At 35.1% G+C, this 27288-nt stretch overlaps 4 protein-coding genes across 5 annotated transcripts; 2 read left to right on the top strand and 2 right to left on the bottom strand.

The window, feature by feature from the left end:
• Positions 1 to 362: 362 nt before the first annotated feature.
• lix1l (limb and CNS expressed 1 like) lies at positions 363 to 10827 on the top strand. The gene is made up of 6 exons (XM_082185164.1): positions 363 to 898; positions 4856 to 5019; positions 5231 to 5371; positions 6064 to 6159; positions 6242 to 6319; positions 7174 to 10827. The coding sequence occupies exons 1-6, from the start codon at positions 565 to 567 to the stop codon at positions 7426 to 7428; spliced, it is 1068 nt and encodes a 355-aa protein (XP_082041290.1). The 5' UTR covers positions 363 to 564; the 3' UTR covers positions 7429 to 10827.
• A 403-nt stretch (positions 10828 to 11230) lies between these two features.
• mrpl9 (mitochondrial ribosomal protein L9) lies at positions 11231 to 14405 on the top strand. Its single transcript, XM_082187251.1, has 7 exons — positions 11231 to 11539; positions 12739 to 12898; positions 12972 to 13096; positions 13590 to 13643; positions 13758 to 13859; positions 14027 to 14110; positions 14218 to 14405. Exons 1-7 carry the CDS (start codon positions 11432 to 11434, stop codon positions 14329 to 14331), a joined length of 747 nt encoding a protein of 248 aa, XP_082043377.1. The 5' UTR covers positions 11231 to 11431; the 3' UTR covers positions 14332 to 14405.
• A 4839-nt stretch (positions 14406 to 19244) lies between these two features.
• On the bottom strand, positions 19245 to 23977 carry prcc (proline rich mitotic checkpoint control factor). Its single transcript, XM_082187244.1, has 6 exons — positions 23354 to 23977; positions 23230 to 23277; positions 21612 to 22103; positions 21429 to 21521; positions 20407 to 20553; positions 19245 to 20271 (listed from the first exon to the last, which is right to left on the bottom strand). Exons 1-6 carry the CDS (start codon positions 23582 to 23584, stop codon positions 20119 to 20121), a joined length of 1164 nt encoding a protein of 387 aa, XP_082043370.1. The 5' UTR covers positions 23585 to 23977; the 3' UTR covers positions 19245 to 20118.
• A 671-nt stretch (positions 23978 to 24648) lies between these two features.
• Positions 24649 to 27001, bottom strand: mrpl24 (mitochondrial ribosomal protein L24). 2 transcript variants are annotated; one of them, XM_082186888.1, is made up of 6 exons: positions 26848 to 27001; positions 26415 to 26601; positions 25438 to 25533; positions 25242 to 25345; positions 25014 to 25144; positions 24649 to 24901 (listed from the first exon to the last, which is right to left on the bottom strand). In XM_082186888.1, the coding sequence occupies exons 2-6, from the start codon at positions 26595 to 26597 to the stop codon at positions 24765 to 24767; spliced, it is 651 nt and encodes a 216-aa protein (XP_082043014.1). In that variant the 5' UTR covers positions 26598 to 26601; positions 26848 to 27001; the 3' UTR covers positions 24649 to 24764. The 2 variants fall into 2 exon arrangements, with proteins under 2 accessions (XP_082043014.1, XP_082043015.1); XM_082186889.1 differs by having other exon boundaries at positions 26415 to 26598; positions 26848 to 26992.
• Between the last annotated feature and the right edge of the window lie 287 nt (positions 27002 to 27288).

Raw genomic sequence — 27288 nt, forward strand, 5'->3', positions numbered from 1 at the left:
TGGATGTAGTTACTATCTTTTAGTTAATATTTTTCTACTTGCCTATTCACCAGTGGTGTCCTGCCTCAAGAACGATATTTGACAAAATTGTTTACTTTATCAAAATCACAGTAGGCTAGCATGGAAGCAGGGTAAACTCATCATGTCAACCATCTTAGTTGCTCTCTAGTTTCTACTTTTTTGCGCGCGTGAGATTTGTAAAGATGACTTTATTAACACAAATATACATAAACATGTAGCCTATAACAAATATCTGAAAATTGCGTTGTTTATATATTTGGTTACAGAGATTTGAGCATTTGGGAAGGTTTGGCCGGACGTGCCACGTCACACAGCATGAATCCATCCATTGGTCAAACACAAGCATATGCTGCTCCTTTTTCCTCCCTATGGCAGTTTTACGCCTCAAACACTAAATAATATTTTGCCCAATCAGCCTAACAAAGCGCATACCTTTGAGAAACACTTTTTTATGACTGCCATATGCATTTTTAATCGGCTTTGTAATCGTTTGTAGTAGTCGTTCTCTTTGTGTTGGTTTGTTTTGCATCACTTTTCGAGACAATGGAGTCTCTTCGCCATCAGCGCTTACAGCCCGGTATCGGATACGGAGCGAGCGCGACCGGGACGCTTCGGTCCCTGCGGCCCGGTGTAACGGGCACTCTTTCCTCGGCACAGGGTTCCCGCATCTCGGTGTCTGCTTCCCCGGGGCCGCCGCCACCACTGCCGCCCCTTCAGCTCCACAGCCTCGGGTCCGGTATCATGGGCAGCGGGTTCGGTTCGGTGGACATGGCGGCGGGTCTGGGTCTGTCCAATCCCACCAACCCTGCGGTTCTGCGGGAGGCGGTGGACGCGGTGGTCAGGAGCTTTGCCAAACACACGCAAGGATACGGCAGGGGTATGTGGGGTCAACATGGAGATGTTTGCACTATGAAATCATACGGCTCAATGATAATTAATGACTAAGCTTTTTAAATGTAAAGTGCTTAGAAATGTAATATGTGTTGGCTATTCAAATATGGTTCTTCTATTCAAGTTGATGCATGTTTAGGATTTTTTATATTATATTATATATTTACTTTAAAAATGTAATGACTAAAAACTGTGTATGCAAAAAGTGGTATAACCAACATAAAAATGTAATACATTGTTTCACTTGCACCTTGAGCACGTGAGAGTACACATTTTTATTTTCACAAATACATTTTTTAATAATGAGTATCATTCAATTTTACTGGGGTTACTCTACCAGAACTAGGCTTACCCTTTCATAAAAAGCACAAAATATGTAATATTTAAGATTATATATTAACACAAGGGGGTTTGTCATTTTCGCAACACAATTGCCTTTCTTGCATGTTGGTTGCACTGACTTTAATTTGGCAGACTTACATTTTTCAAATATTAATCACATTTTTATTTATTTACACCACCCAGACATTGAATTTATATGCCGTCCAAAATATGACTTTGATTCAGAAATTATAAACATGATCATAATAGGAGAGGTTTTCTTCATTCTCTGTAAGAATTGCATTTTGATGTATTTTTGAATTATTAATAAGCTAGATCTGGACCACAAAAAAATAAATAAATAGCATCACATCATTGACCCACATGTAAGATATTTCAAGCAAACACATTCCAAAATGTGTTCTCAGCAGCATGGGTTTTGAATCTCATTCCACTCCTAAAGAAACAAATATTTTGCAGTAAATATCAATCCTATATTTAGAATCATTATGATTTATTTTTCCCATTGTGCCAGTATTTTCATGATGATTAAGCACATCCCTCTCCTTATTATCATTGCTGTAATGTGAAAAAAAATGCAAATAATATTTTTCATACATTTTTTACATTTTATATAATTCATTTTATAATTTATTTAAATTAAGTTGAGAGTCATCAAGAACAATAACAAAATCAGAGAGATAGTGGTGTTTCATTGTTATGAAAATGTCAAACTGCAAAAAACAAACAAAAAAAGCTGGCTTAATTTTTTGATTTTTCATATATTGGAATATTATCTGAAATAAATATTACCCAAACATGTTCTTCATAAGATTCAGCCCCCTAACGAGACTGTAGCACAACATTGGATTGGACTGCTTGAAGCAGATTGAGTCCCCTGACATGCTGACCTAAATACATCGAAGGGATTATTGTCAGATCAATTCTGTTGCAAATGCACTTTAGAGGCAGGATAAGTGTTTTAATCTACCTCCGAGACACCTCAGACCATCTGAATGTAACAAGCTCATCTTTCATTTGCTGAAGAAAGACCTTTATACATTGTGATCATTTTCACATTACTCTTGTCCAAATAAACCACCCTTATTTCCTGTTAGAAACCATAAGCAATTCCACAACAACAAGCTTCCTTTATATCAGCCATTAAATGAGCATGTGCTTTTCATTGTGTGCTGAGACAGTCATAGCGAAAGATTTATGAACTGTTTTGCAAAAGTTCATTGTAGATATTTTGCTCGATTTATTTAGCCCTCGACCATGCTATCTCTAAACAAACTTGAAGCGCAAGTTCCCAATTTTCAATCTGCAATTTTCAATTCAAAAATTGTTACAGTGTCTGTAGTATATGTAAAATGTTTACTCGCTCTTTGTCTTACTGGGGGTTCGTTCTTCGTACGTGGATTACTCAATTAGCTGGATTTCATTATTTACAATTTGACATGATCCAGGATTGTTAGGTTCTTCGAAGCTCATCCCGGAGTTGCTGTCATAGCAACAGATCCGTAATCTCATGTAATCAGGATTAGATTGCATCTTTTTTAGGTGGAGGTGATACTTAAAGTCTGTTCCAGGCACTGCTACTTACACTAGTACCCTAATAAACCAGGGACAATAATAATAATGATTTAAAAATAAATTTGCAAATAATAATATAATGCTGTGTAGTTTATCATAATATTATAGACGCAGTCAGTTTTACTCATTGAGAGATTTATTTGTGAGGGAATAATTACCTAATACTTTTACTGGAGTTTTAAACACATGATGTACAGTAAGTCTAAGCCGTGCATTAATTTGAACAGTAGCGCATGAGATGCAGATAAGTGTGTAAAAAAAAAAAGAAAGAAAAGCTGTCTGCTGTGCCATTTAAAAAATATTCTTGACACAAAAACGGACTAATCCTGTCACGTAACAAATCTGCTTCACGGGTCAAATTAAATGAATTGCTAATTACAACATTGAAATAAAAATGTAAAGTCTGTACAAATAGAAATCGCGAAATAATGGAAATAATTGAGAATCATGTGACAAACAGTACATTTTATTTATCTATTATAACTTTTAAGTCCTTAAAAAGATCCAGAAATTCGTCACGTTTTTCGTCAGGTGTGTGTTGTTCTTTTAAAAGGGGCTGTTATGTTTCCTTTTGCCAAATTTCCTTTTGCCAGTCACCCATAATTCACTGGGCATGTTTCCGTCCAGGGCCATAGTAGGTACTACATTTGGTTTGAAACTTACTTCACGTGAGTTGCTTGCATCGTTATACCGCCATTCACAAATCCTCTCCTATGGCCTCATGGGATATGAGATGCTCACCATCAGATGCTCACATCAGATTCTCTACAGAAGCAATAGGTCATCCTGGTACTTTTCACCTCCTGTTTTTCAAAAACGATGTATTTGGATATGCTATGTTTCTCGCATGCGATATAGTTATAGGAAGTATTCTATTTCGAACGCAGCGACTGCATTTGTAGTCTTCCAGTTTGAAATGGAGACTACAAACGCAGAGGTTTCTCAGATTTTTCATTGCGGTGTTCACTCTAAATTTATGAGTCTTTGCAACATTTGGCCACTGCCTAGAACAGGCTGGATCCATCACTGGAAACGGAGAGATAGCCTACTCACTCCCGCTAAATGTTTACTCTTTTAATTCTTTCGACTTTCTACTGAATAGGCTCCCAAGTTTTATTGCAAGGTCATTTTGCAAGTGGTAAATTACCCCTTTAAAGGTGCAGTAAGGGATTTCTGAGAAACGCTGTTAAAAGTGGATCGGCCCGAACACTACAGCAAACTTGTATCCAATCAGCAGTAGGGGGCGTGTCCACTCCTGATGGGGGAGTAGAGAGAGTGAGCGCAAGAGGGAGAATTGAAGAAAGATTAGAAAGAGAAATGGTGGAGAGACATTACAAAAGAGAAAAGGTCAGAGGAATATCACTAGAAAAAGAAGGGTTATGATCAGGCAAGAGTTTTAGGACCCGCATTAATATTACAAAAGAGTGTTGGAGAGACCTAAGGGGGATAAGGCCTGAAAACCATTGCAGAGTTTGCGTTGTTCTGCTCCATATGCGAGTAACGTGGTTTTGAGTGTGTGCTGGTGGCTACTAACAACAAACTCTTGCTTATATAAAGTCATGGGTAATGTATGTTAATTTTTTGTCATTCGTTCATCATCTTCGCTTTATTTTTCACAAAGTTTTATTTTGCTTTGCTTCTGCTATGATAAAGAGACATCCACTCTTGCATTGCGTGTTCGTGCATTTTGGGAGCAGAGTGTTTGTTTGGGTTGATTTTATAATCAACAGTGTTCAACAATGATTCTCAGAAATTGCTTACTGCACCTTTAAAGGTAATATACATGGACATATATAAACCTGGTCTGACCCTTAAAATATTCGTCCAATTTATTTGTGTGTATTCAGTACTATTAAGTTACTTCAACTTAAATATAACAAAAAAAAAACTGAAGAATTAGTGTATGATATCATGATTAAGATGAAATGTGATTGCCGTTGCTTCAAGCTACATTTTGGACTCATGGGTCTTGAAATGTACTTGAATGGTGTTGTATATTCTGATAGGATGTTTCTGATTCCCACAGTGAATGTCGTGGAGGCCTTACAGGAGTTCTGGCAGATGAAGCAGTCACGGGGTGCCGACCTGAGGAACGGCGCTCTTGTGGTCTACGAGATGGTCCCATCCAACAACCCTCCTTACGTCTGCTACGTCAGTCTCCCCGGGGGAAGTTGCTTCGGGAGTTTTCAGGCAAGCACCTCATGCAACATTCCCTTTGCTTTCTCCAATGCATTTCTCTAAGATCTTCCGAAAAATAAATAATTGTGTGTTTGTTTGCCATCTGCGTCTGCATATTTTTCTGTCTAATGTTTTCTCTTGAGGATCTCTTGGAAGTGAATTCTGTGAGCATCTTCAGGATTCGATTACAGTGTGGTTTAAATAGCATCTTTGATCTTCTCAGTTCTGCCCGACCAAAGCCGAAGCGAGACGGAGCGCGGCCAAAATTGCCCTAATGAATTCTGTTTTCAATGAGCATCCATCTCGACGCATCACAGATGAGTTCATAGAGAAGAGTGTGTGTGAGGCTCTTGCCTCTTTTAACGTGAGTTCTCACAGTAATCTTTATTTGGTTTAAGGGATAGTTCACCCAAAGAATTCAAATTCAAGCTTCATTTTCTCACCCTCATGTCCTTCAAAACACTTGTGTTTTATTTCTTCTGTGAAACACAAGTTGATTTGAAGTGCTGATTGATTCTCATGAAGTTTAATAAAAGCAGATCATGTGACTCATGGGCTGTAGTCAAAGAAATGTTACGTTTTTCAATGAATAAGAAATAAATTGTGTAAAATTGTGAAATATTATTACAATTTAAAATAACTGTTTACTATTTTAATATATTTTAAAATGCATTTTATTTCTGTGATAGAAAAGCTGAATTTTCAGCATCATTAATCCACAGTCTTCAGTGTCAGAAATCAGAAATCATTCTAATATGCAGATTTAAAACATTTCTTATTATTATCAATGTTAAACAGTTGTGCTGCTTAATATTTTTTCAGGATTCTTTGATGGATAGGAAGTTCAAAAGAACAGCATTTTTTATTAAGCTTTTGAAATATTTTAACTATTATAATATTATAACGCCATCTTTACTGTCACTTTTGATAAATTTAATGCATCTTTGCTGAATAAAAGTATAAATTCATTTTTTTTTTAATCTTATTGACCTCAAACTTTTGAACAGGAGTGTATTGTTGACATTGTTTATCTTTACTCATCTTTATTTACTGCAGGGAAACAGAGAAGAAGCTGATAATCCTAGCACAGGCATCGGTGCTTTTCGCTTCATGTTGGAGTCTAATAAGGGCAAGTCTATGCTAGAGTTCCAGGTAAGTGAGATCATGATTGGACGGCATGGAAAGATGTGAGTAAATGTACATATTTGACTAACATTATTATAATTTTTCTTAGGAACTGATGACAGTTTTTCAGCTTCTCCATTGGAATGGTAGTCTCAAAGCCATGAGAGAAAGGCAGTGCTCCCGTCAGGTGAAGACAAATATTCTATTTTCAGTTGCAAAAAAAGTAATATCATGATGAATCACATAGTCCTTCATCTTTTGAAATAAAAGTTTAGCGCACTACGAAAACATGCTGTGACTTTCAGATCTCAAAACTTACTCCAAAAATACTATTTATTACAATTATTCGGACATGATCGCCCACTTTTACATGTCAACAACTACTATTTTGAGTTCTTGAGTGAGGCCAGTCAGTAATAAAAGAAAAAAGTAGCGTAGCTATTATCACAAATTATATTAGAAAGGTATGCCGAGGAATTATAGTTAACTGAAGTTAAAAGCATAAAAAAAAAAAACATTTTCATTACTTGAAATAAAAGAAACGTTAATATATAAAATATACAAAACTTATTTTAAGTTAGTTGCAACATTTCTTATTTTCATTTTATTTTACTTGATATATTAGAATAAGTAATGCTAAAATAAAAATGTATTCACTATATAGACATGACTTATTTTATTTTCGTTTAAAAAAACGAATTCAATATTTTGATAAAAAGTATAATAGTATCTCAATAATACTAAAATAACACTGGCAAAATGTTCATAAAAAATTAAATGTGACAAAAATATAAAAATCAAAACCAATTCTAAATATTAATACTATCATACAATCTCAATGAAACTAAAATACCATTGTAAAAATGTTTATGAAATCTAAAATATACATTTGCCACAAAAAGCTTTATTTTATTTATTTGTATACTTTTTTTATTTGTTATTAGTCCCTTGTTTGTTCCTTGTAAATATTTATTTGGCGCATTGATATGTTTCACAGACCTGTCTACAGTATGTATAACAATGATCCTCTTTTGTAAACAGGAAGTGCTTGCTCATTACTCGCACCGAGCGCTAGACGATGACATGCGTACTCAAATGGCCGCCGACTGGGTCAGCCGAGAACACACTTTATCCGGGACCATCAATCGAGAGATGGCCGCCACCGAGCGCGAGCTGGAAGAGGCTCGTCTGGCGGGACGGGAGCTGAGGTTTTATAAGGAAAAGAAAGACATTCTGCTAATGGCAGTGGGGCAGCTAGGTGGGTCAAACACTACAACTCTGCCCTGCACATGCTGAAGAGTATGAAGACGTGTCAGACGTGGCATATGATTGTACCAGAGAGCACTCCAAAACTCAAAACACTCTTTTTTTTAAACTATGTATGGAAGTGTGTTTGCGTGCGAGTCAAAGAATCAGCATTTTTAATAATTCCACAGACAAAAACTACAATGAATTTTTGTATTGATTCTGTTTCAAGGCATTTTGACCTTGAAACCGAATCAAGTGCTATATTGCTATTATTACTATACCAGTATTATCCTCCAGTGTTACTGATTGACTGTACTGGCACATGGACATACCGTGTCTGAGTCGGGAAAATCATTTTTGAGGCCTTCTTAAAAATCTTTGCATTGTATTCTCATGAATCCTATTACGCATGGGCGCTGCTGCTTTTCTTTTAGCTAACTCGCCAAAGCACTGCCCATTAGTTTTTGTTGTGTGGACGAAGCGATATAGTAATTTCCAATATTCTGCGTTTATATTCACAAAATAGCCTTGCTCATTTATTTGCTACATATGTGTGCTTTTGGTGAATATACAGACCTTTTCTTTGTAATGTTAATCTAAAGTATGTTTATGTAAACACGCATTTATATACAGTACTTTTAAGTTAACTAAACTTTTCCACGAGAGCCATAAGTGTTTGTTAAGGAAGCAACCACACTATATTTTATGACACAAAGGTCAGATTTTCGCTCACTGTCATAAGCACAGGAAACACAGCAAGGCTGTTTCCTCCTGCCTATGAAGCTGTGCCCTCATTCGATTGCCTGTTACCTTCGTGATTGTAGAGCAATCATGCTCATTTCAAGGCAAAGTTTTATTTCTACCTCCTTTCTCAAAACTTTTGTGAATTTCTTTTTTTTACCATATATACATATAAGTGCAGATGGGATTTGTGTTAAGATGAGCAATGCTTTGCAATTAGATTTGAACTAAGGAACAACAGGAAATAAAACCATACACCGGCAGTCAACATTTTGTAATAAATACGATTTTTAATCATTTTTAAATAAGTCTCTTATGCTGATTTGATGTTCACTTATAGTCAATCATTATTGGTGGTCAGTTATTAATGGTGGTTCTTATTATTATCAATAGTGAATTTTTTTTTTCTTCTGTTTAATATTTTGTGGAAATATTTTTGATGAATAGAAAAAAGAAAAGACAAATTTGAAAGGGAAAACTTTTGTAACTTGTCTTAAGTGTCACTTGAATCAGTTTAATGCATTGAATAGAAGTGTTCATTTCAGGGTTTTTTTTTTTTTTTTTTTACACGAACGGTAGTGTATCACATTTTCTACAAAAACATTGTTGTATAAAACTATTTTCTACGAATCTCCGAACATAAAATGCGGGGAAAATGATGTACATGGTCAGCACATTTTACTAATTTGTTCCCTCGTTTTAAAGGGATAGTTCACTCAAAAATGTAAATTGTCACCACTTGTCAACACAAAAGAAGATATTCTGAAGATTGTTGGTAACCAAAAAGTGACAGAATTCTATCACTTTAAGTAAATTGTGCAGACAAAAAAAAAAAAAAATAATAATAATATATATATATATATATCGTGGCCACAAATTAACAATTCGTTCTCTCTTTTTTGTAAATTGTGGCAACGATATAATAATTGTTTCCTCGTTTTACAAAAAAGTTGTAATAATTAGTTCCCTTGTTTTAGTTAAATCAAAACAAGGGAGCAAATTAGTACAATGTGGCCATGATTTGCTAAAACGAGAGAACAAATTAATAAGTCTTGGAACTATTTCTTAATTCGTGGCCACAATTTAACTAGAACAAGGGAACAGATTAGTAAATCGTGTCCACGACAAACTAAAACGAGAGAACGAACTCTTAATTTGTGGCCACGATATGTGTATATATATATGTGCAGGGCTCCATAATACACGTTTCTTGAGCAGCAAATCAACATATTAGAATGATTTCTGAAGGATCATGTGACACTGAAGACTGGAGTAATGCTGAAAATTCAGCTTTGATCACAGGAATAAATTACATTTTCAAATATTTTCAAATAGAAAACTGTTAATTTAAATTGCAACAATACTTAATAATATTACTATCTTACTGTGTTTTTCATCAAATAAATGCAGCTTTGGTGAGAATAAGAGACTTCTTTCAAAATAATTAAAAATCTAATCTAACTCCAAAACTTTTGACCAGCAGTGTATATGGCGTCCTAAAGACACTTGTTGGTTTCCCAACTCAAAATGGGCCTTATAGCCTGTACTGTTTATAAAATAATTACAGTTTAAATCATTAAAATGCTATCAAATATTTTTAAATGTAACCCCATTCTTATTCCATCATCATAATTCATTGTATTATAATTGATTCTTATGTGTTACTGGGTGAAGTGATGATGTAAACTTGTTAATGTTTCATCCCAGTCCAGCATGTCATCAGTCAGTTACATTTCAGATCATTTTAGATCAGCTTCGAAGGATCACTGCTGTCTGCTTGAACTGAATTTTAAAGGACTAGCTGCTAAATCTTGATACTCATCACATCATAATGAGGCTGTGCGTAGTGCGGACCTTTAATGATTGTCATTATTAGCCAGGCACAGTTCTGAAATTATACTTTTAAGGGCTAATTGTAATCGAAATTGTGTCGAAGTTGTGCATTTGTGGTCTTAAACATCAAAGTTTAACTGCAGAACTTAATTCAGTTAAAGCCCTTGTAGTTTATAGGCTTGTATTATTAAATTGGCAGACTATATTACAGTCCATAACATGACATGAGAAACAAGACAGTTTATTTAAATAAACTATGCGCACACAGAGTTTGTTTAAATATATCTGATAATCTAAAGCCCCCTTTCTTTAAACTTTCATGATGTGCAGGCGTTTATGTAGGATCCCTACAAATTATTTATTTATTCAGACCATGAATTTTGTGAAATGACAATGATACATTAACAGTAACAGTACTGTTTGTAGTTACTATCGATATATCTTTTTCAATGTAATTATTATATGAATCATATCATGTTTCTGAAAAGGATTTCTTTGTGAGTGTATTTTCAATGTAATTTTTCAAGACCTGTTTGTTTGTTTTTTGTCTTTTGAATCCATCATATTTCACTGAAGTGTATTAACATGTAAATTGCATATACATGTGCATTGCATATACATTGCATATAATTTTATACAATTTGTTGGGCCTTTTCCCTGCTGTTTTTACACTCTTGTTTACCAAATTTATTTTTTCAATTAATACTTAAGGTAGTGAATTTGAATCAGTGCATGTTGAGACATTTTATACATTCTCTATTTGTTTTGTATGAATAGTCTAACTGCCATTTTTCATGTTTTACAAGACTTTGATGCATAGCCAATTTTTTGTTGATTTATATTCTTTACAAATCAATAAAGAGCCTTTTCATATATGTGTTTATTTTAGTGTAACTTCTCACAATCTTTACTGTAAAAAAACTCAATGTACAAAACTTACCAGTTCCACTGGTTATGTTCCATGAAGGTTACAAAATCAGGAGAGAGAAAAAATAACCTCGTTAAATTTGTTCTTAAGTAAATGCATTGAGCTTCCATTTAAGAAATTAGACTTTTATTGAGCAGGGACTTTTATTTTGAAACCAACGAGTTACTTGAGGAACTAGTAATGTTTAACGTCATAACTCTTTTATATATTTATATGTTTATATATTTGTTTACAATATAATACGCCAATCTGGAAAACAAACGTGCTGTACTATATTCATATTTTAAAGTAAGTGATAAATTCAGCTCATTAAACAAACTTGCTGACATTTTTTGTCAGGCAAAATACACTACTACCTTTTAGAGGTCCTTTATCACCCCGGCGCTATTCATGTGTGTTAGTGAATGCAATGACAGATTGTGAGAGATATCTGCTGAAATAATTGTGAATTTTGACAAAGTATTTATGTCGTGCTACGAGTGGTGGTTATGATTAATATTCGCAACTAAATAAATTCATTAATCTTAAATCGTAACGTTTATACTAATCATGTGGGCGGTAGCATCATCAAGGTTTGTCCTTCAAAGCTGCTGGAATCTTTCAAATCTAAAATCTTCATTGAGTCGAATACAGAATCTGTCACAAACAGCATGCAAGGTAAGCAGAAGAAATGAACATCTTTGATAACGCAGTGACTGATATCACAGTGCAGATTTGTAGTGATTTCTGGCAGTTATTGTTTTGACTTAATCTTGCACAGTTGCAAATATACATAATTTTATAAACTGATGACTGAACATGCTCGTCATTGCTCATCTTGTTTATCTGTGTCTAGTCTGATGACTAGACAGTAGACACAGATCAACAGCAATTCATGAAAGCACATACAGTACAGGCCAAAAGTTTGGACACATTACTATTTTTAATGTTTTTGAAAGAGGTTTCTTCTGCTCATCAATCCTGCATTTATTTGATCAAAAATACAGAAAAAAAAAAAGTAATATTGTGATAAATTATTACAATTTAAAATAATTGGTTTTCAATTTATTATACTTTAAATTATCATTTATTTCTGTGATGCAAAGCTGAATTTTCAGGATCATTACTCCAGTCTATCACATGATCCTTTAGAAATCATTCTAATATTCTGATTTATTATGAGTGTTGGACACAGTTCTGCTGCCTAATATATTTGATGAATAAAAGGTTAAAAAGAACTGCATTTATTCAAAATAAAAAAATATTTTCTAATAATATAAATCTTCTTTACTATCACTTTTTATCAATTTAACACATCCTTGCTGAATAAAAGTATTGATTTATTTTTAAAAAAAGAAAGAATTACTGACCAGTAGTGTATATTGTTGTTACAAAAGATTTATATTTTTAAAACATTTGCTTCTTTTTTTTTCTTTTCTTTTTTTATTCATCAAAGTGTCCTAAAAAAGTATCACAGGTTATGAAAAAATATTAAGCAATTATTATTATTATATTATAATATATCATCAAATTAGAATGATTTCTAAAGGATCATGTGATAGACTGGAGTAATGATCCTGAAAATTCAGCTTTGCATCACAGAAATAAATGATAATTTAAAGTATAATAAATTGAAAACCAATTATTTTAAATTGTAATAATATATCACAATATAAAAATAAATAAAAAATCTGTATTTTTTATCAAATAAATGCAGGCTTGATGAGCAGAAGAAACTTCTTTCAAAAACATTAAAAATAGTTGTGTCCAAACTTTTGGCCTGTACTGTATGTAATGCAGTTTCACTGAAATTTCTTTGAAGATGGAGTTGTGATGAAAATACATGTACACCTTTTGACTTTTTAATCTTCTTCTAGAATACAGTAATTGTCGAACGCTGTTGGAAGGTTCCTTTATCAAAGGAAGGAAAGCCACCCAGGCTACATCCACGTCGACACAGAGTTTACCGCATGGTTGAGGATAGAAAACACGATTCCCAGGATAAAATGGAGCTCATCCTCTCCCAGACCGTGCCCAGTGAGTGCTCCTGCATTACAAAAATATTGTAATATTTTTTGTTTGAATATTTGATGTTACATTTATTTTACAGAGCTTGGTGGACGAGGCGACACGGTTTTTGTGAAAAAATCATTGGGCCGCAACAAACTGCTACCCCAAGGCCTGGCTGTCTACCCTTCACAGGAAAATAAAGACATGTTTGCAGAGGAAATAAGGGTTAGTTACATCTACAAATCAGTTCATTTGTCATTAACATAATTTCATATGGAAGCTAATATCTGCCACATAAGAAAAAAGATCATGCTTTTGTAACTTATAATTATGACATAAGTCAACATTATGACATACTTAGTCATAATTATGAGATGATAAGTCGAAATTATGACATACTTAGTCATAATTATGAGATGATAAGTCGAAATTATGACATCATAAGTCATAATTTTGACTTGCATCATAATTGTGATTTATTCCAGAAAAATTTTTTGTATGTCATAATGTTGACTTTTTGTTAAATTGTCCAATTTGTTGAATTTCAACTTCTCATAATTGACTTTCTATGTTATATTTTGACTTTTTAATGTAATAATTTAGACTTTTTATGTCACAATAAATTAAGATTTACCAAAGCATTATTTATTTTTCCTATGTGGTGGAAATGGGTTTTCATAATTTCAGGTGTTCACACTTTGCTTGGTTTTTCCTGTAGCTTCTGCGTGAGGGACGGCCAGAGGACCGAATCCAGACACGCACAGGACAGCTAGTGAGTTATCTTGTGTCTAAACTATAAAATATTATTTATGAAACAAAATTGCAGGTTTTATATATTGGTGTCAACATGAGCAGCTTCATTTTTGTGTTCGTGTTCATTTTGCAGACTGTTGAATTCCTGAAGAAAACACAGCTGGAAGTTGCCATGCACACTTCAGTTCAGTACTCGCTCACAAAAGAGATCGTTTGCAGACGGTTTCTTAGACAGGTAAGATACGAGAAAAATGAAACATTTATTTTGATTAGAAGTATCAATTCTGTCAACACAGAATCTTAATTTTCAGAAACACACAACATAAAATGCAAGTGCAAAAGTAATGCATGCCTACATTGTTCACTGTGGTTTTGTACCATTGACTGTATTTCTGTCCTCAGCTCGGTGTGGTTGTGCCGACTCATGCCTTGACTCTTCCAGAAGAACCAATCACAGGGCCTGGAGAGTACTGGTGTGAGGTCACGGTAAGTCATTGACCTTCTAAGTGCAAACAGTATATGATCATTTTACAGTTATGGGATTGAATGGTTTCTGGCAGAACTTGCTATCTGAACAGTGTTTGGTCTCTCAGGTGAATGGAGTGGACACAGTCAGGGTGCCCATGCCTGTGGTGCCGTATGTGGAGCCCAGCCAGCTGATGCTGATGAAGAAGCAACAAAAGCAAGAACAGTCCGATTCAGAATAGTGGTTTCTTTGCTGAATGCAACTTGGAGAATATACACAAGGAATTTGTACAAATAAAATGATTGTTTATTTCTTCCCGTGTAGTCTTCATTCTTTGGCCTACATCTGTCTTTTTTTAATAAATTAACATCCGTATGTGTATGCTCCGTAAGAACAGGGCACTAAATGTATCTGTACTTGTAATTTGAGAGGTGCCATTTTTATTGCTATGATGTTTTTTATCTTTAAAATATATTGCAAAATGACTGTCAGGTTTCCCCCCCAAAATTACTGTACTGTACTGTAATTTAAATACTTTTCCCAGGAAAGAGTAAACTAAGAGATTACTCATCATTTTTCTAATTAGTTACTTCTGATGTACAGTGCTATGCATAAGTTTAGACACCCATGCTAAAGTTGACTAAAAAGAGGAATAAAAAATCATCTTTTGGAAATTGAACTTAATGCCTTAATTAAAAAAAATTTGAAAAATCCAACCTTTAAGGACACCAATTTTCTTTGTGAATGAATAATGTATCGTAAATAAATAAATGTTCTTCCTTAAAATACAGGGTGCATAAGTCTGGACACCCCTATGTTAAATTCCCATAGAGGCAGGCAGATTTTTATTTTTAAAGGCCAGTTACTTCATGGATCCAGGATACTATGCATCCTGATAAAGTTCCCTTGGCCTTTGGAATTAAAATAGCCCCACATCATCACATAGCCTTCACCATACCTAGAGATTGGCATGGTTTTATTTCACTTAGCCTAATAGCTGGTTTGATTTGCATTGAGAGATGATCTTTAAGAGATGACATCAAGTTCAATTTCCAAAAGATGATTTTTTATTCCTCTTTTTAGTCAACTTTAGCATGGGTGTCTAAACGTATGCATAGCACTGTAATTGCATTAAATACTGTAGACTACAGAAAAGTTCTATGTAAAACAATAGTGGTTTTAACGTGGTTTTAAATTTAACTTCTAATTTTAAAGTAGTAGCTAGCCCAACACTGATCATATGTGCATGTAATTGTTTTTTATGCAATAACACTGTACTGTTTTTTCAATTTACGAAAACATGCTTAATCTGAACTATTACGGTAAATACTTTTGTGACACTATTTTCAGTATAGTAAATTGTGGCATGTGTGATCTTATTCACACTTATCTTCCCATTCATTACATTTTTACACTACTGCACATGCTGCATTAGCGGAGTTATCACCGCTAAATAAAACTATTAAAAACATTTCTAAAATAAAGCTGAAATAAAATATAAAAATTAGTTGGGAAAACACACTAAGTGAAATTTAGAAATGTTGCCTTGCAATATACTGCTTAAGTTGGAGCACTACAGTTATGAACTGAAAAAAAAAGAAGAAAAAAACTATAACTAAAATATATATATTTTTAAAATAATGACAAAACTACATGAAATAACTAAAAATTAAAATTAACCAAACAAGCTTCCAGTCCTGTCATCAGTCAAGGGAAATCCTGATCTTTCCAACATGCTGGTGATGGCACCTTTTTACCTTAAAGGTCCCATGGCATGGATTATTTGATTATTTTATGTTTCCTGGGGTGCCCTTATAATGTTGTCACAAAAATTGTCATAATTTAGAAATAAAAGGCATTTTTCCTAGCCTGATTTTAGCCTCTGATTTGAAAGCTCTGCTTGAAGGGGCGTGTCTGCTGTGAGACTTCAGTGTAAACGCTGTAAGAATTGAGAAATTAGAAAATGCCGGACAGTCTGGTTGAAGAGCGACCAGACCCTGAGAGACCAAAGGACCTCTCTGGAAATTAACATTTGAACTCCCCCTCGTGCACTATCGAGATGAAAGTCTCACCTCCGAGTCATCCTAATCTACATTTCATTCCCTCATCCCTCACCCCCTCTCTCTCATGCTCAGATCACCTGAATTCACCCAAGAAAATATATAGTTTAATGTGAATGATTATCATCGAGTATTGTACATTTTGGTATCATTTGAAATGTCTCATTGCGACTGGTACAAATGTCTCATTTCCAAATAAGTAAAACAAAAGGTAATAAGGTTTTTCAGAGTTTAGGGATAACTGGCACACAAAGGAAGGTGGTCTCCTGGCAAATGGTCACACACCCCCAAAAGGTGTCAACTCCGAATGCAAATTTCCATTGTTGCAGATGTTTCCAGGTGAAAGAGGTTTTGTCTAATGGAATGCAACGAGAAGATCGGGGCCTTTTTGTAGTTGCATATGAAATAGCTAGCATTACATGTGGAACTCTCTCGATTTGCAAACCATGATGTCTCTCGAGGAAAAACCAATATCGCGCTCACGTAGCTCATTTTCTCATGGGCGGGCCAAATTCTCTTTGCGGCCAAAGCAGAGAAAGAGGAGGTAACCTTTCCCCTTATGACGACATAAGGGGAAGATTCCAGATTCGCCCGTCTCTGAGCTTTCATTTTCTCAAAGGCGAAGCAGGATACCCAGGGTTTGGTTTACACCTATCACAATTTCTAGCCACTGGGGGACCATAGGCAGGCCAGGGGAACTCATATTAATGTTAAAAAACCTCATAAAGTGACATTTCCATGCCATGGGACCTGTACAGGTTATGCCTTCAAAATGTGCCAGAAACCTCCTCAATGTCTTTACTTATCGGACTCATTTTAACTGTCAGCACGGTTGCCAGTTCTGCAAAACAAATCTAGCCTAATGGCCATTTAAAATTAGCCCCAAAATATCCCAATGCAGGGTGCTGGAGCGGCGAAATTCTGCGTTATTATTGAGGGGGTCAGAGGAGGTGAAATCAACCCATGGAAACAACCCGCGGAATTAAAAGTATCCCAATTTCCGAGGGAAAACCACAGACTTGGCAACACCGTGTGAAACCGTGTTCAAATGATTTACTTTCCCCCCCTTTTTTAAAAGTACAATAAAACACCCAAACTCAACATTAAATCATTGTTCACAGGGTTCCCACACCTTGGTTAACTTCAAATTCAAGGACCTTTCAAGGACTTTCCAGGTCCAATACCCTCAAATTCAAGGACTTAATGTGGGGACACATTTGTTGAAACGATGAGGTACCATGGTAGTTTCATGCGCACGTGAACGTCATGGCAACGTACAACACAAAGTACCTCAAAGGAAACACTTAACGTAACCAGGGTTTTTCCTGGCTCAAAATGAGGCGGATGTGGTAAAATCCTAATAATGTATTTTAATATTAAGATAATAAAATGTGTATTTTTTGTAGATCATCATATAGCCTAATGTGTTTCCCACATTGTTTTTGTGGGTGGAGCTTGGTACCTCTAGGGGGGTCCGGGGGCATGCTCCCCCGTAAGATTTTTTTTTTACATTTTAAAGATAAATTCATTAATCTGGTGCACTTTGAGCCACTGTTAAAAATAAATTATCCACCCGCAAAACCGCCCATATTCTATGATTTAGATATCTGCATCTGATCATCACATTACAATTATTCAAATTAGTGTTAAGCATGATAATATGGTAACATATCACACTGAAGTAGGCTGATTTAAAATGAACATTTATTTCAAATAAAAGTTCTTCTTTTGGCAAAATTACATTTCCTTAATGGCCTAAACAGAGGCTTTACTCCCTTCAAACTTAAGTTGTCAATGTTTCATTACACTAATTTTTTTGTACCTTTTATAAGGGCATTTTTCCCCTAATTTTATTATGTATGCTCCATCTTTCATTTCAAATTCTTAAATTTGATCAATATATTCAATTAGAATAATAAGACACTAGGCTGTTACCAATCAAATTAAATCATTTACATTGAAAAATTATAACTATTAAATTAGATTAATTTAAATATTTTTGAATATACAAATAAGGAATGTTGATAAGAATGATACTTTATGAAACTAAACCGCCAGTAGGAGGCGGCAGACGACCGTCTTAATGAGCGAGTCATTGAGTCATTCATTCAAACGATTCGTTCAAACGGCTGATTTATTCAGAATGAGGCAGGTTATGAATGGGTAATTGAATCTTTGACTCAACCGATTCGTTCAAAACGTTGAATCATTCAGTAATGCAACAAGTGTTGCTGTGAGATGCGCTATGGTTCTGCTGTGATCTTTGTTTGGAACTATTTTCGCTGCTGAAACAGAACAAAAACAGTCTAAAATGTAAGTTACTTAATTTTAACTATTTGTTTATTGAACTGTTATGAAATCAGTCTCGGTTTCAATCTTGATGGCATTCAGGAAAACAGCTCTCTGGTCGTGTGTAGCCTAGGCTATATATTGTTTCTTAACTATATTATGTTATAAATAACTGCGCAAGCCTCAACAGCGCAACATTGTTACCGTCAGTACATTAGGTAGGCCTATATTATTATCAACTATAGGCTATCAATCACCACTTACATTAAATTAAATAAAACAGAATCATCCTCACGGTTTCGGTGATTCTCTAGTTATTTTTTATTGTCGAGAGCCGGAGGCGGCACGGAATTTGCCGGAGGCGGCCGCCTCATAATTCTCTATGCAGGAAAAACCCTGATAACGTAACGCGTAAATGCGCTTAACCAGTGTAAATCAAGCAAGCTAGTATGCATAGGGCATGGAGTGTTGGCGAAATAACACATTAGGGGACCGGAGTGAATATGGAATTTTTTCCAGAAAACTTATTGCACAAAATAAATTCAAGCACTTTCAAGGACCTGTCTCTATGTATGTTTATTTTCAAAAACTTTCCAGGGCCTTGAAAACATTTTTTCAGATTCACAAACTTTCAAGGATTTCAAGGACCCGTGGGAACCCTGTGTTCAATTTAATGTTTGTGGTTTGAACCCATTCCTACTTTTTGAGACATAATTTACACATATAGCTTAAATTAAAAACATATTCCCCCCATATTTTCTATGTAGAAATCTTGTAAAAGTCAAAATTATATTGTGAACCAACCTTATTTTGCGCAGGTTAATGTATTGTTTTTATTTCTGGCAGTGATATAGGAGCTATTTCACACATAAAAGTGTTTTTACACACAAAATGAAACATTTTAGTACATTTCGTATAGGTGTCATGAAACTGTTACACGTTACTGGTGGTTTTACACAAGAGTCTTTGATTAAGAATCTACATTCAAATGAAAACGAGCCGTTAAAAGAATCAAAGGACTGGGAAGATTCACTCAAACACTTTTTAAGATTTACAAGGATTTTTCATAACACTTTACAATAAGATTCAATACATTAACATGAATTAATTTACACACAAACATACATTTTTAGACATTAACATTAGTTGATGCATTAAGAACTAACAATAAACAATAGCATATTCATAAATTAACATTGACCAAACTTATTAAATGCTATAAAAAAATCATAATACATAACGCATTAACTAATGTTAACATACAGAACCTTATTGTAAAGTGTCTAATCAATAACGTTTTATATATGCCACTGCTTACGATGGCAATGTGGAAGACAATACCCTATCGGACAAACAATTCATGACATCCCAAACATATAATAATAAATCATGTGAACCCACACAGCTACTGTAATGTTACAAGTGATTTTTGACAGAACTAAAACCTCATAACAAAACCTAACGTTGCTCAAATGGAAAGACTGTGTTAGGTAGACATTTGGGAGCAGTCTTAAACAAAGTCATAGCAGCCAATAGAGCTTTGCAGTCCTTCGGTCCTTTCTGAAACAATACGAACTGGCATTACAGCTCTAAAAGCTGGCAAAAAGATTTCTGTATAGGCCAACAAAATCTGCTCCACATTAGGTAGATGTGTGCGCGACATCCTGATATCCAGTCCATTAGAATCCGTACTTGGCTTGCGTTTGTCTCCGAGTCATTTTGTTGTCGGCCCAGTTGTTCTTGAGTTCCAGCTCGCGTTCCTTTGCCTGATGGATCAGATACGTGATTTGGTGCTTGCGTCTCTGTTGCCCCGTTGGCTGATCTCCTTTTTTCTGAAAACGAGATGGAAAGGTCAGTCTCTCTCTTTCATTTATTTCCATCCCTCAGAAAATGGACACTGTTAGCAACTCCTGCACCTGACTGAACTGAAATGTCCTCATGTAATGCCTTGTATTGGAGGTGCTTACCTTGCTGAAGGACTTGCGCGGCTCGGCCTCTGCTGACATGTTCTTGGTCATCCATTGCTTATTGCCGCTCAGCTGATCGTCTCCTTTGATCTCCAGGAACTTGATTTCCTCTCTTCCGCGATTCTGTTTGCCCTGCAGCCGCCGAAACTGGAGAAATACACAGAATTTTGGAATTTAGTCATGGTAAAACGTCATGACGCTAGGATGCACTAGAATACATGGTTTCTAGGGTGTTCTTAGTGGTTGCTAGGAGGTAACTTATTGGCCCAAGTTTAAAAAAGAAACGCTCTATATAGAATTGTACACCTGTTTTGCATCCACTAGGCAAATTTATAAGTATATTTGCTTGGAAAAGTAACAGCACACCTCAACTAGATGCATGATGAAACATTCAACGGAACTGGACAAATGCACACCGAAGATTAATACTTAGATAAAAATTATACTATGAGCAATAGTAATCAGGCATGTGATTGGCTAAGAATAAAATTTATTTATAAATTATTCAAAATAAAAATAAATTGTTTTTTTAATTATTTAAATAAAATATCAATAAACAAATCAATGAAGAAATAACACTATTGCAACTATATTATTGTACTGAAAAATAAAACATGATCATTTAATAATAATGTTCATTATTATTCAAAATAATATAAACGAAAACGAACAAATCAATAAAATATTAAGAATGCTGTTGTACTGTAAAAAATAATAATTTTATTTTTTAATAATTAATAAATACACAAATTAATTAACAAATTTTTTTTTTTTATTGAATAAAAACAACAATAATAATAAAATAAGAATGATTATTATTATTCCTTTGTTTTACAGAATAATAATACAAATATTACGGCTGTAAATTAAAAGTATTTGAAAATGCAGAAGTTTTGTTCCCCGGATTTAAGCAATTCATGTGGGTCATATTTCAGGTTCAAAAATATGGAAATCCATATAAATATTTAAAACAAATCGTATTTAATACAGAAAAGAAAATAGTGATGCTACAAACAACTCACTGCTTCATCATTGAACATTGAAGAGGAGCCTGAATTGTCTTGCTCGTCGGATGCAGCGTTTGGGTCTTGGTAATATCCCTCCTCAGGGTAATCCTGTCAAACATATGCATAAAGCATCAGCTGCTGAAATTACAAGGAATATGGTGTATGGTGCTTCTTCATAAGGACGTGTGTTTGAAGTACCTGTGGAGAAGTCTCAGGCAGTGGATTCTCAGGATACTGCGGTGGGTATTCTTCCTTCTGACAGTCTTGAACGGCTCCGACTGGCCCACTGTAACTGTCTGCATTAGAACCAAAGTCCAATGGAGAGTCTTCCACAGCGGGTGGAGGGTGTAGAGTGGGAACGTACTGCTGAGAATCTGGGTTTTTAGACATCACAGGCTCTGATGAGCTTTCTGGTAGGGAAAAGTAGTTCTCCGGAGCGACTTCATCGTCACTTCCCTCTTCATCCGCGGCCATTTTTTGGGCTAACTGCATCGCCGCTGACTTTGCAGCGGCTTTGATGGCGGACGGGGACGGGCTGGTTCCAGAAACACCCTGGGACTTTCCTGTGGTTGCCTTCGGCTTATCCGATCCAGGGCGTTTGGTTAGGGTGTGCGGCACCAGGGGCCGATGCATTTCCTTCACCACCAGATTCTTAGGCTGGGGCAGCAGAGAGGACAGACCACCACCTCCCTGGAAGAAAACATTCTTATTTACTACGAGGTAAGTCTACCCAGATCATTTATACTTTCACATTTATGAAAAATAAAAATGTTGTGATGATGATGATGATGCCACAACCAACAGCTTATTAAAATATGCCCACTCACATGAATACTTATTCAATATTCAGAAACTTGGAGAGGCGCTGTGACTTATTTCAACCGTGAAAGGGGTTAGCCAATGATAACAGAGGTCATTTACATATAGAGTGCAAAAGTCCTGGCCACTTTTTCCGAGGCATTAGTTACAGATTTTTTTTTACCTGTTCATTTTTTCATAGGCAATTTTTTTGTATTTATTTAAGAGTTACAAGCCATGAACCAAACTAACATGCTTCAAGGTGATTCACGACATTTACAAACTAAGATTTGAAGCAGTATTTGAAAATCAGACAAAAAGAAAGTACAAGACTGTGCGCTTTAATGAGTTAAAGAACTACAATCCCATTACCACTGCGAATGACATCATTGATTAAAAACAATGGAGAACTATAAAACTACTTTTGTTGTTTACATATATAGAAACAATATCGTTTACGTTTATTGAAAAATATACATGCATACAAATATCGTCTGACTCGGTTATGTTATCCGCAGCTCTGGAGCAAAACAGTTCCTGTGGAGCAATTTGCTTGTCACGATTCTCTGATTGGTGGAGATCATGGGAAGGATCATGGGTAATGTAGTTTTTCCACCCGGAATTTTGTTGGCGGACACAATTAGTTTTAAAAAAAGAAGTAGAAATAACGTGTGCTGATGACTTCAACAAAGGCGTATAACATCGATTAACAACTTCGGAGGAATACAGTAGGTTTGTCTTTAAAGGTTTATAAGTTACCGCTAAAAATCAATTCCACTATGGGGAAAACAAATGAGATTCTTAATACAGTAGTAAAAATACTTAATAGCTAATTATAAATAATTTATATTTAATAAATATATGTATATCTAATAATTATACATAATTATAAATTAAATAATATTTAATATAGTTAAATGTGAAAATGTTTTAATTCTAAGGGTCAGAAGAAGGTGAAATATTTATTTAAAATAAAGTACAGCTGTAATAAAATAAAATAAAAGATTTTTATCCATACCTGAGGAGCTGATTTCTTTCGTACTGGCTCGTCATCATCAGAGTCGGACTAAAACAGACAAACACAATCAATCAGAAAGACTTTCAGTAAAACAATTAGCCTTAAATAGATCAGTAAAACTTACATCTGCTGGTTTTATTTCAGGAACCGTGATTCTGACGGGTTCTGTGCGTTTCTTGGGTTTCGGCAGGTCCATGGTCACTTTCTTAGGTTGAGGAGCTGATGCTTGTTGTGGTTTTTTCGGCGCGGGCAGAGAAGCGAACAATCCGCCGATCTTGCCCGCGGGTCGAGCGGGTAAACCCGGCGAGTCATCGCGATCACTGTCGTCGCTGCTGTCGTACGCTACTAGAGACATCGCCACAGATCAGATGTGTTCATAAGAGAGTGAATCAGACGCAAGAATCGCTGACAACGGAGCTCAACTGATCTCATATCATTCTGTACGGTCCTTCCAGGTTTATTTGGACAAATATTGCGTGTAAATATCTAACGTTAGATCACAACATCGATGCCAAATTCGCCTCCAGATAAATCTACGCTTGCAGCAGGACCCGTGATTGCATTGGAAACTCAGCTTTTAAATCAATATTTTCACTGCAAAACCCGAATATCACACGAATATAATAGTCTAAACAAACAAGCAATAACTGTTAATAAACATATCTTTCCTCTTTAACCATTTAGACCCATAAACGGCTTTCTTCCACCATCATGAAGGATTTTCTCAACATCCGCTGCACCGTTTCAGAGGATTAAGCGATACTGACACCAACCGGCGTGGAGTGGAATCTCATCAATAAACGTGACGAACTATGACAATAAATCTTCGAATAAACAAAACAACTGCAAACAAGTTAGCAACATAAATATTATATTGAGAGAAACTGGGAATTATTGTGGATAGACCGATAGATAACCCAAAAAAGTATCTTTATGTGAATATTATTTTAACAGTTTTGTTGTTGCTGAGGTAAAGAGGTTGTTACGGTAAGTTGGTTAATGTTTAGGCAGAATATTGAGTGGGATTTGAAAGATTTTTCATTGTTTTTGTTTAGAAGATTCTAACGCTCACCAAAGCTGCATTTATTTGATAAAAAAATAAAATAAAATTAATATCAGTAATATTGTGAAATTTTTTTTTGTTTGTTTTGTGGAAACACTTTTTCAAGATTATCATGTTCAAGATATGTTTAAAAAAACAGCATTTATTTGAAATATAAATAATTTATAACGTTATAAATGTCTTTAGTGTAGCTTTTGATCAATTTAATGCATCCTTACAGAATAAAGGTATTCATTTCTTAATAAAGCTTTTACTGACCCCAAACGTTTGAACCATATTATACATTTGTACAGAAAATAAGCAAATGTGTAATGGTTAGTAACGTGTTTGTGGCATAAAATCAAGGAAATGGAGTATAACATTTGTTTAGTTTTATTGACAAAGTCTTCAGAACACATCCATTATTTCTCCATGATAAATAATCTTGCTGTTGTTGTTAAGCTCAAACATTATACACAGTCTCTGTGGTAACTCAGTACCAGTAGCTTTTACGAGGCCTTCTATCTTCCTGAATGTTTAATTTCTCCATAACTTCTTCCTCGAGGGTTTTCAAAGATGGCATGTATGTTTTCTGAAGCGTGTCCTCTGGTGATGTGTCCTTGGGTCCATCTGGAAGGTAGATAAACACTCCATATTTAAAGATTTGAATATTTATAACTCTAGGAAGAAATGCATTGTTTTTTTTAACTTTCAACCCCTTTCCCTTCCTCAGAAACCCCACCTTTCCACTGCTGGGGAATGATGCCGTCTTTTCGCTGGAAGACAGGTTTGGGAATAATCCGTCCTGTCCTGACTGAAACACGCACTCGCTCACCCTCTTCAGTGTATCTCCAATCGATATCTGTGGGCTTCCTAAGAAACATTAGACACAAACACATGCATTGAGAGCCATTCTACTGTATTACTGTATTGAATGTTTGATGCTCCAGAAGGCAATATTAATGCTCACCTGTCAGTAGGGTCAATAAGCTTAATATCCTTCAGCAGCAGAGGGGCTTCACTGGCGATGTAAGTACCCCGATAATCTCCAGATCTGCCAACATACCTGTAATGCTGGAAAAAAAATGTTTAAAACAATTTAAAGTGCTGCTTTTTAATAAAATCACAAAGAAAAGAGTCTTATTAAATACACGGTTTACTCCTACCGTGTTCAGGCCCTCGAGAATGACCCAGTTTCGATGCCGGAACACCTGAGCAACTTTGCCCTGCTTTCCTTTGTCCTTCCCAGACAAAATCTCCACCTGGTTGAATTAGATTTAAATGGCATGTTATACAAATATGCATTGTGAACTAATACAAAACATGCACAAGTTAAATGGTGCTAAAACATCCACTACAGGGAGATTATTTCAAAACAGGTTTTTTTTTTATCTTTTGCTATGGACCCCTAAATATAATAATCCTTGAGTGTGGGACCCCATTCTAAAATTCAAATGTTAGCTATATATTTGGTAACACTTTAATTTAAGAGGACATACAGTAGTTACATATGTTACTACATGTACTTACTATAGTAATAACAATAAATATGCATAATTACTAGTAACCTACTACTACTACTTCGGGCGAAGTTGTGAAGACACTTTACTGTCCCATCAGGCCATGGGACTGTCACATGCTGGTAGGTCACATGGTAATGACAACATGGTGAATATTACGTCCGGATTACATTCATACTACACACGTTCATACTATATAGAGCGTATTTTTCTAGCGGTCGCAAAGTACTTATTCAAAATAAGTACCTACTCAAGAGAGTATGCGATTTCAAACGCAGTAATAATATCTTCACAGATGACTTGTTTACTGGCGTGAGGGCGGGGCAACCTGTCACTCACATGAGATCACAGAAATAGCAAACCACAACCATCCAATCAATTGCCACCTTACATTTTTTCTTGTTCGAAAAGACGTTTCCGTTTCATGGTGACTTTAATAAAAAAATAATGTTAACTTTTCCGCAGTACCCCGAGTTTGAAAATTGTTTGAAAACAATATCAGTACTATTTACATTCCAGTGGACTAAAATATGCCTATGATCTGGAAGACGTCAAGTGGATAAAAAAACTGAACATCCTTTCACTAAATGTTTTCATACATAAACACAGAAAGGGTCACTTACTGTGTCTCCTCTCACGACATGCCATTCCTCATTTGCAATAGGTTCAACAAACACCTTTCTTCTTTTCTTGCCTGGTGGATTGAGCCGCTTGGCTGCGATCGTCCAAGGTCTGTTTGTCCCGTAACGATAATCATGTGGAAATGCAGCTTTTGCTGCCATCGAAAGCAGCGCTGTCAGTCTCATACTGCTGTGGACAATAAATAAAAAATAAAAATAAATGTATCTGTGGAATCTACTCTTGAATTACACATGTCATGCATTTCATCTTAAAAAAAGTACAACATATTTGGTTGATAAGTTATATTCCCCACTGACAGTTTGTAATACTACAGCAGCGGCATCTTCAATAAAAGCGGTCACTTTCTTGGGTAATGAGTGTTTATGCAAGAGGTTTTTAAACGGATCCCATATAATACAGTGGCACTCTACCTACCTGAATTATTGCTGCTGCTTTTAGAGGCACATTTATATAAAATAACGAAATTAATTTGTTGTAATCAGAAATCCATCACCCACAAGGGTCAAACTTGTGTAGAACATGCGCTACTTCCTTTTCCTTTCGAGACAAGTGAAGTAGTGTCAAAATAAAAGTCTCGATTGGTATTAAAAAGAAAGAAAAGACAAAGCAGCATAAATTGCGTCAGGGTATCATATTAAATTCTGAATTGTTTTAATTTGTTAGGATTTACAATAGCAATTGTTTAATAAAAGCAATAAAAGCTATTGCTATAATAATTATAATTTGTAGCAATAAAAATGTAGCAATAATTCTGAAAGTCTTCCTGAAAGGTTTTGTTGGCACTTGTATTTATATATATAGACGTTTTCCTATCGCTATAGACGTCAAAGCTTAATTTAAATTAAGTTTTTTTTT

Source organism: Leuciscus leuciscus, assembly GCF_965113295.1.
Source record: "Leuciscus leuciscus genome assembly, chromosome: 12".
Lineage (NCBI taxonomy): Eukaryota > Metazoa > Chordata > Actinopteri > Cypriniformes > Leuciscidae > Leuciscus > Leuciscus leuciscus.

Bases quoted from the DNA above. Each gene is read 5' to 3' on its own strand.
- mrpl24 (XM_082186888.1), bottom strand. From the start codon at position 26,597: ATGAGACTGACAGCGCTGCTTTCGATGGCAGCAAAAGCTGCATTTCCA. The intron at 25,346-25,437 runs GTAGGAGTAAAC...TTTTTTTTCCAG, and splicing joins TTCTCGAGGGCCTGAACACG to CATTACAGGTATGTTGGCAG. The intron at 24,902-25,013 runs GTGGGGTTTCTG...TCTACCTTCCAG, and splicing joins CATTCCCCAGCAGTGGAAAG to ATGGACCCAAGGACACATCA.
- lix1l (XM_082185164.1), top strand. From the start codon at position 565: ATGGAGTCTCTTCGCCATCAGCGCTTACAGCCCGGTATCGGATACGGA. The intron at 899-4,855 runs GTATGTGGGGTC...TGATTCCCACAG, and splicing joins CACGCAAGGATACGGCAGGG to TGAATGTCGTGGAGGCCTTA. The intron at 6,160-6,241 runs GTAAGTGAGATC...AATTTTTCTTAG, and splicing joins AGTCTATGCTAGAGTTCCAG to GAACTGATGACAGTTTTTCA.
- prcc (XM_082187244.1), bottom strand. From the start codon at position 23,584: ATGTCTCTAGTAGCGTACGACAGCAGCGACGACAGTGATCGCGATGAC. The intron at 21,522-21,611 runs GTACTTCAAACA...TATGTTTGACAG, and splicing joins TGCCTGAGACTTCTCCACAG to GATTACCCTGAGGAGGGATA. The intron at 20,554-21,428 runs GTGAGTTGTTTG...GTATTTCTCCAG, and splicing joins CAATGTTCAATGATGAAGCA to TTTCGGCGGCTGCAGGGCAA.
- mrpl9 (XM_082187251.1), top strand. From the start codon at position 11,432: ATGTGGGCGGTAGCATCATCAAGGTTTGTCCTTCAAAGCTGCTGGAAT. The intron at 11,540-12,738 runs GTAAGCAGAAGA...ATCTTCTTCTAG, and splicing joins TGTCACAAACAGCATGCAAG to AATACAGTAATTGTCGAACG. The intron at 13,644-13,757 runs GTGAGTTATCTT...TTCATTTTGCAG, and splicing joins AGACACGCACAGGACAGCTA to ACTGTTGAATTCCTGAAGAA.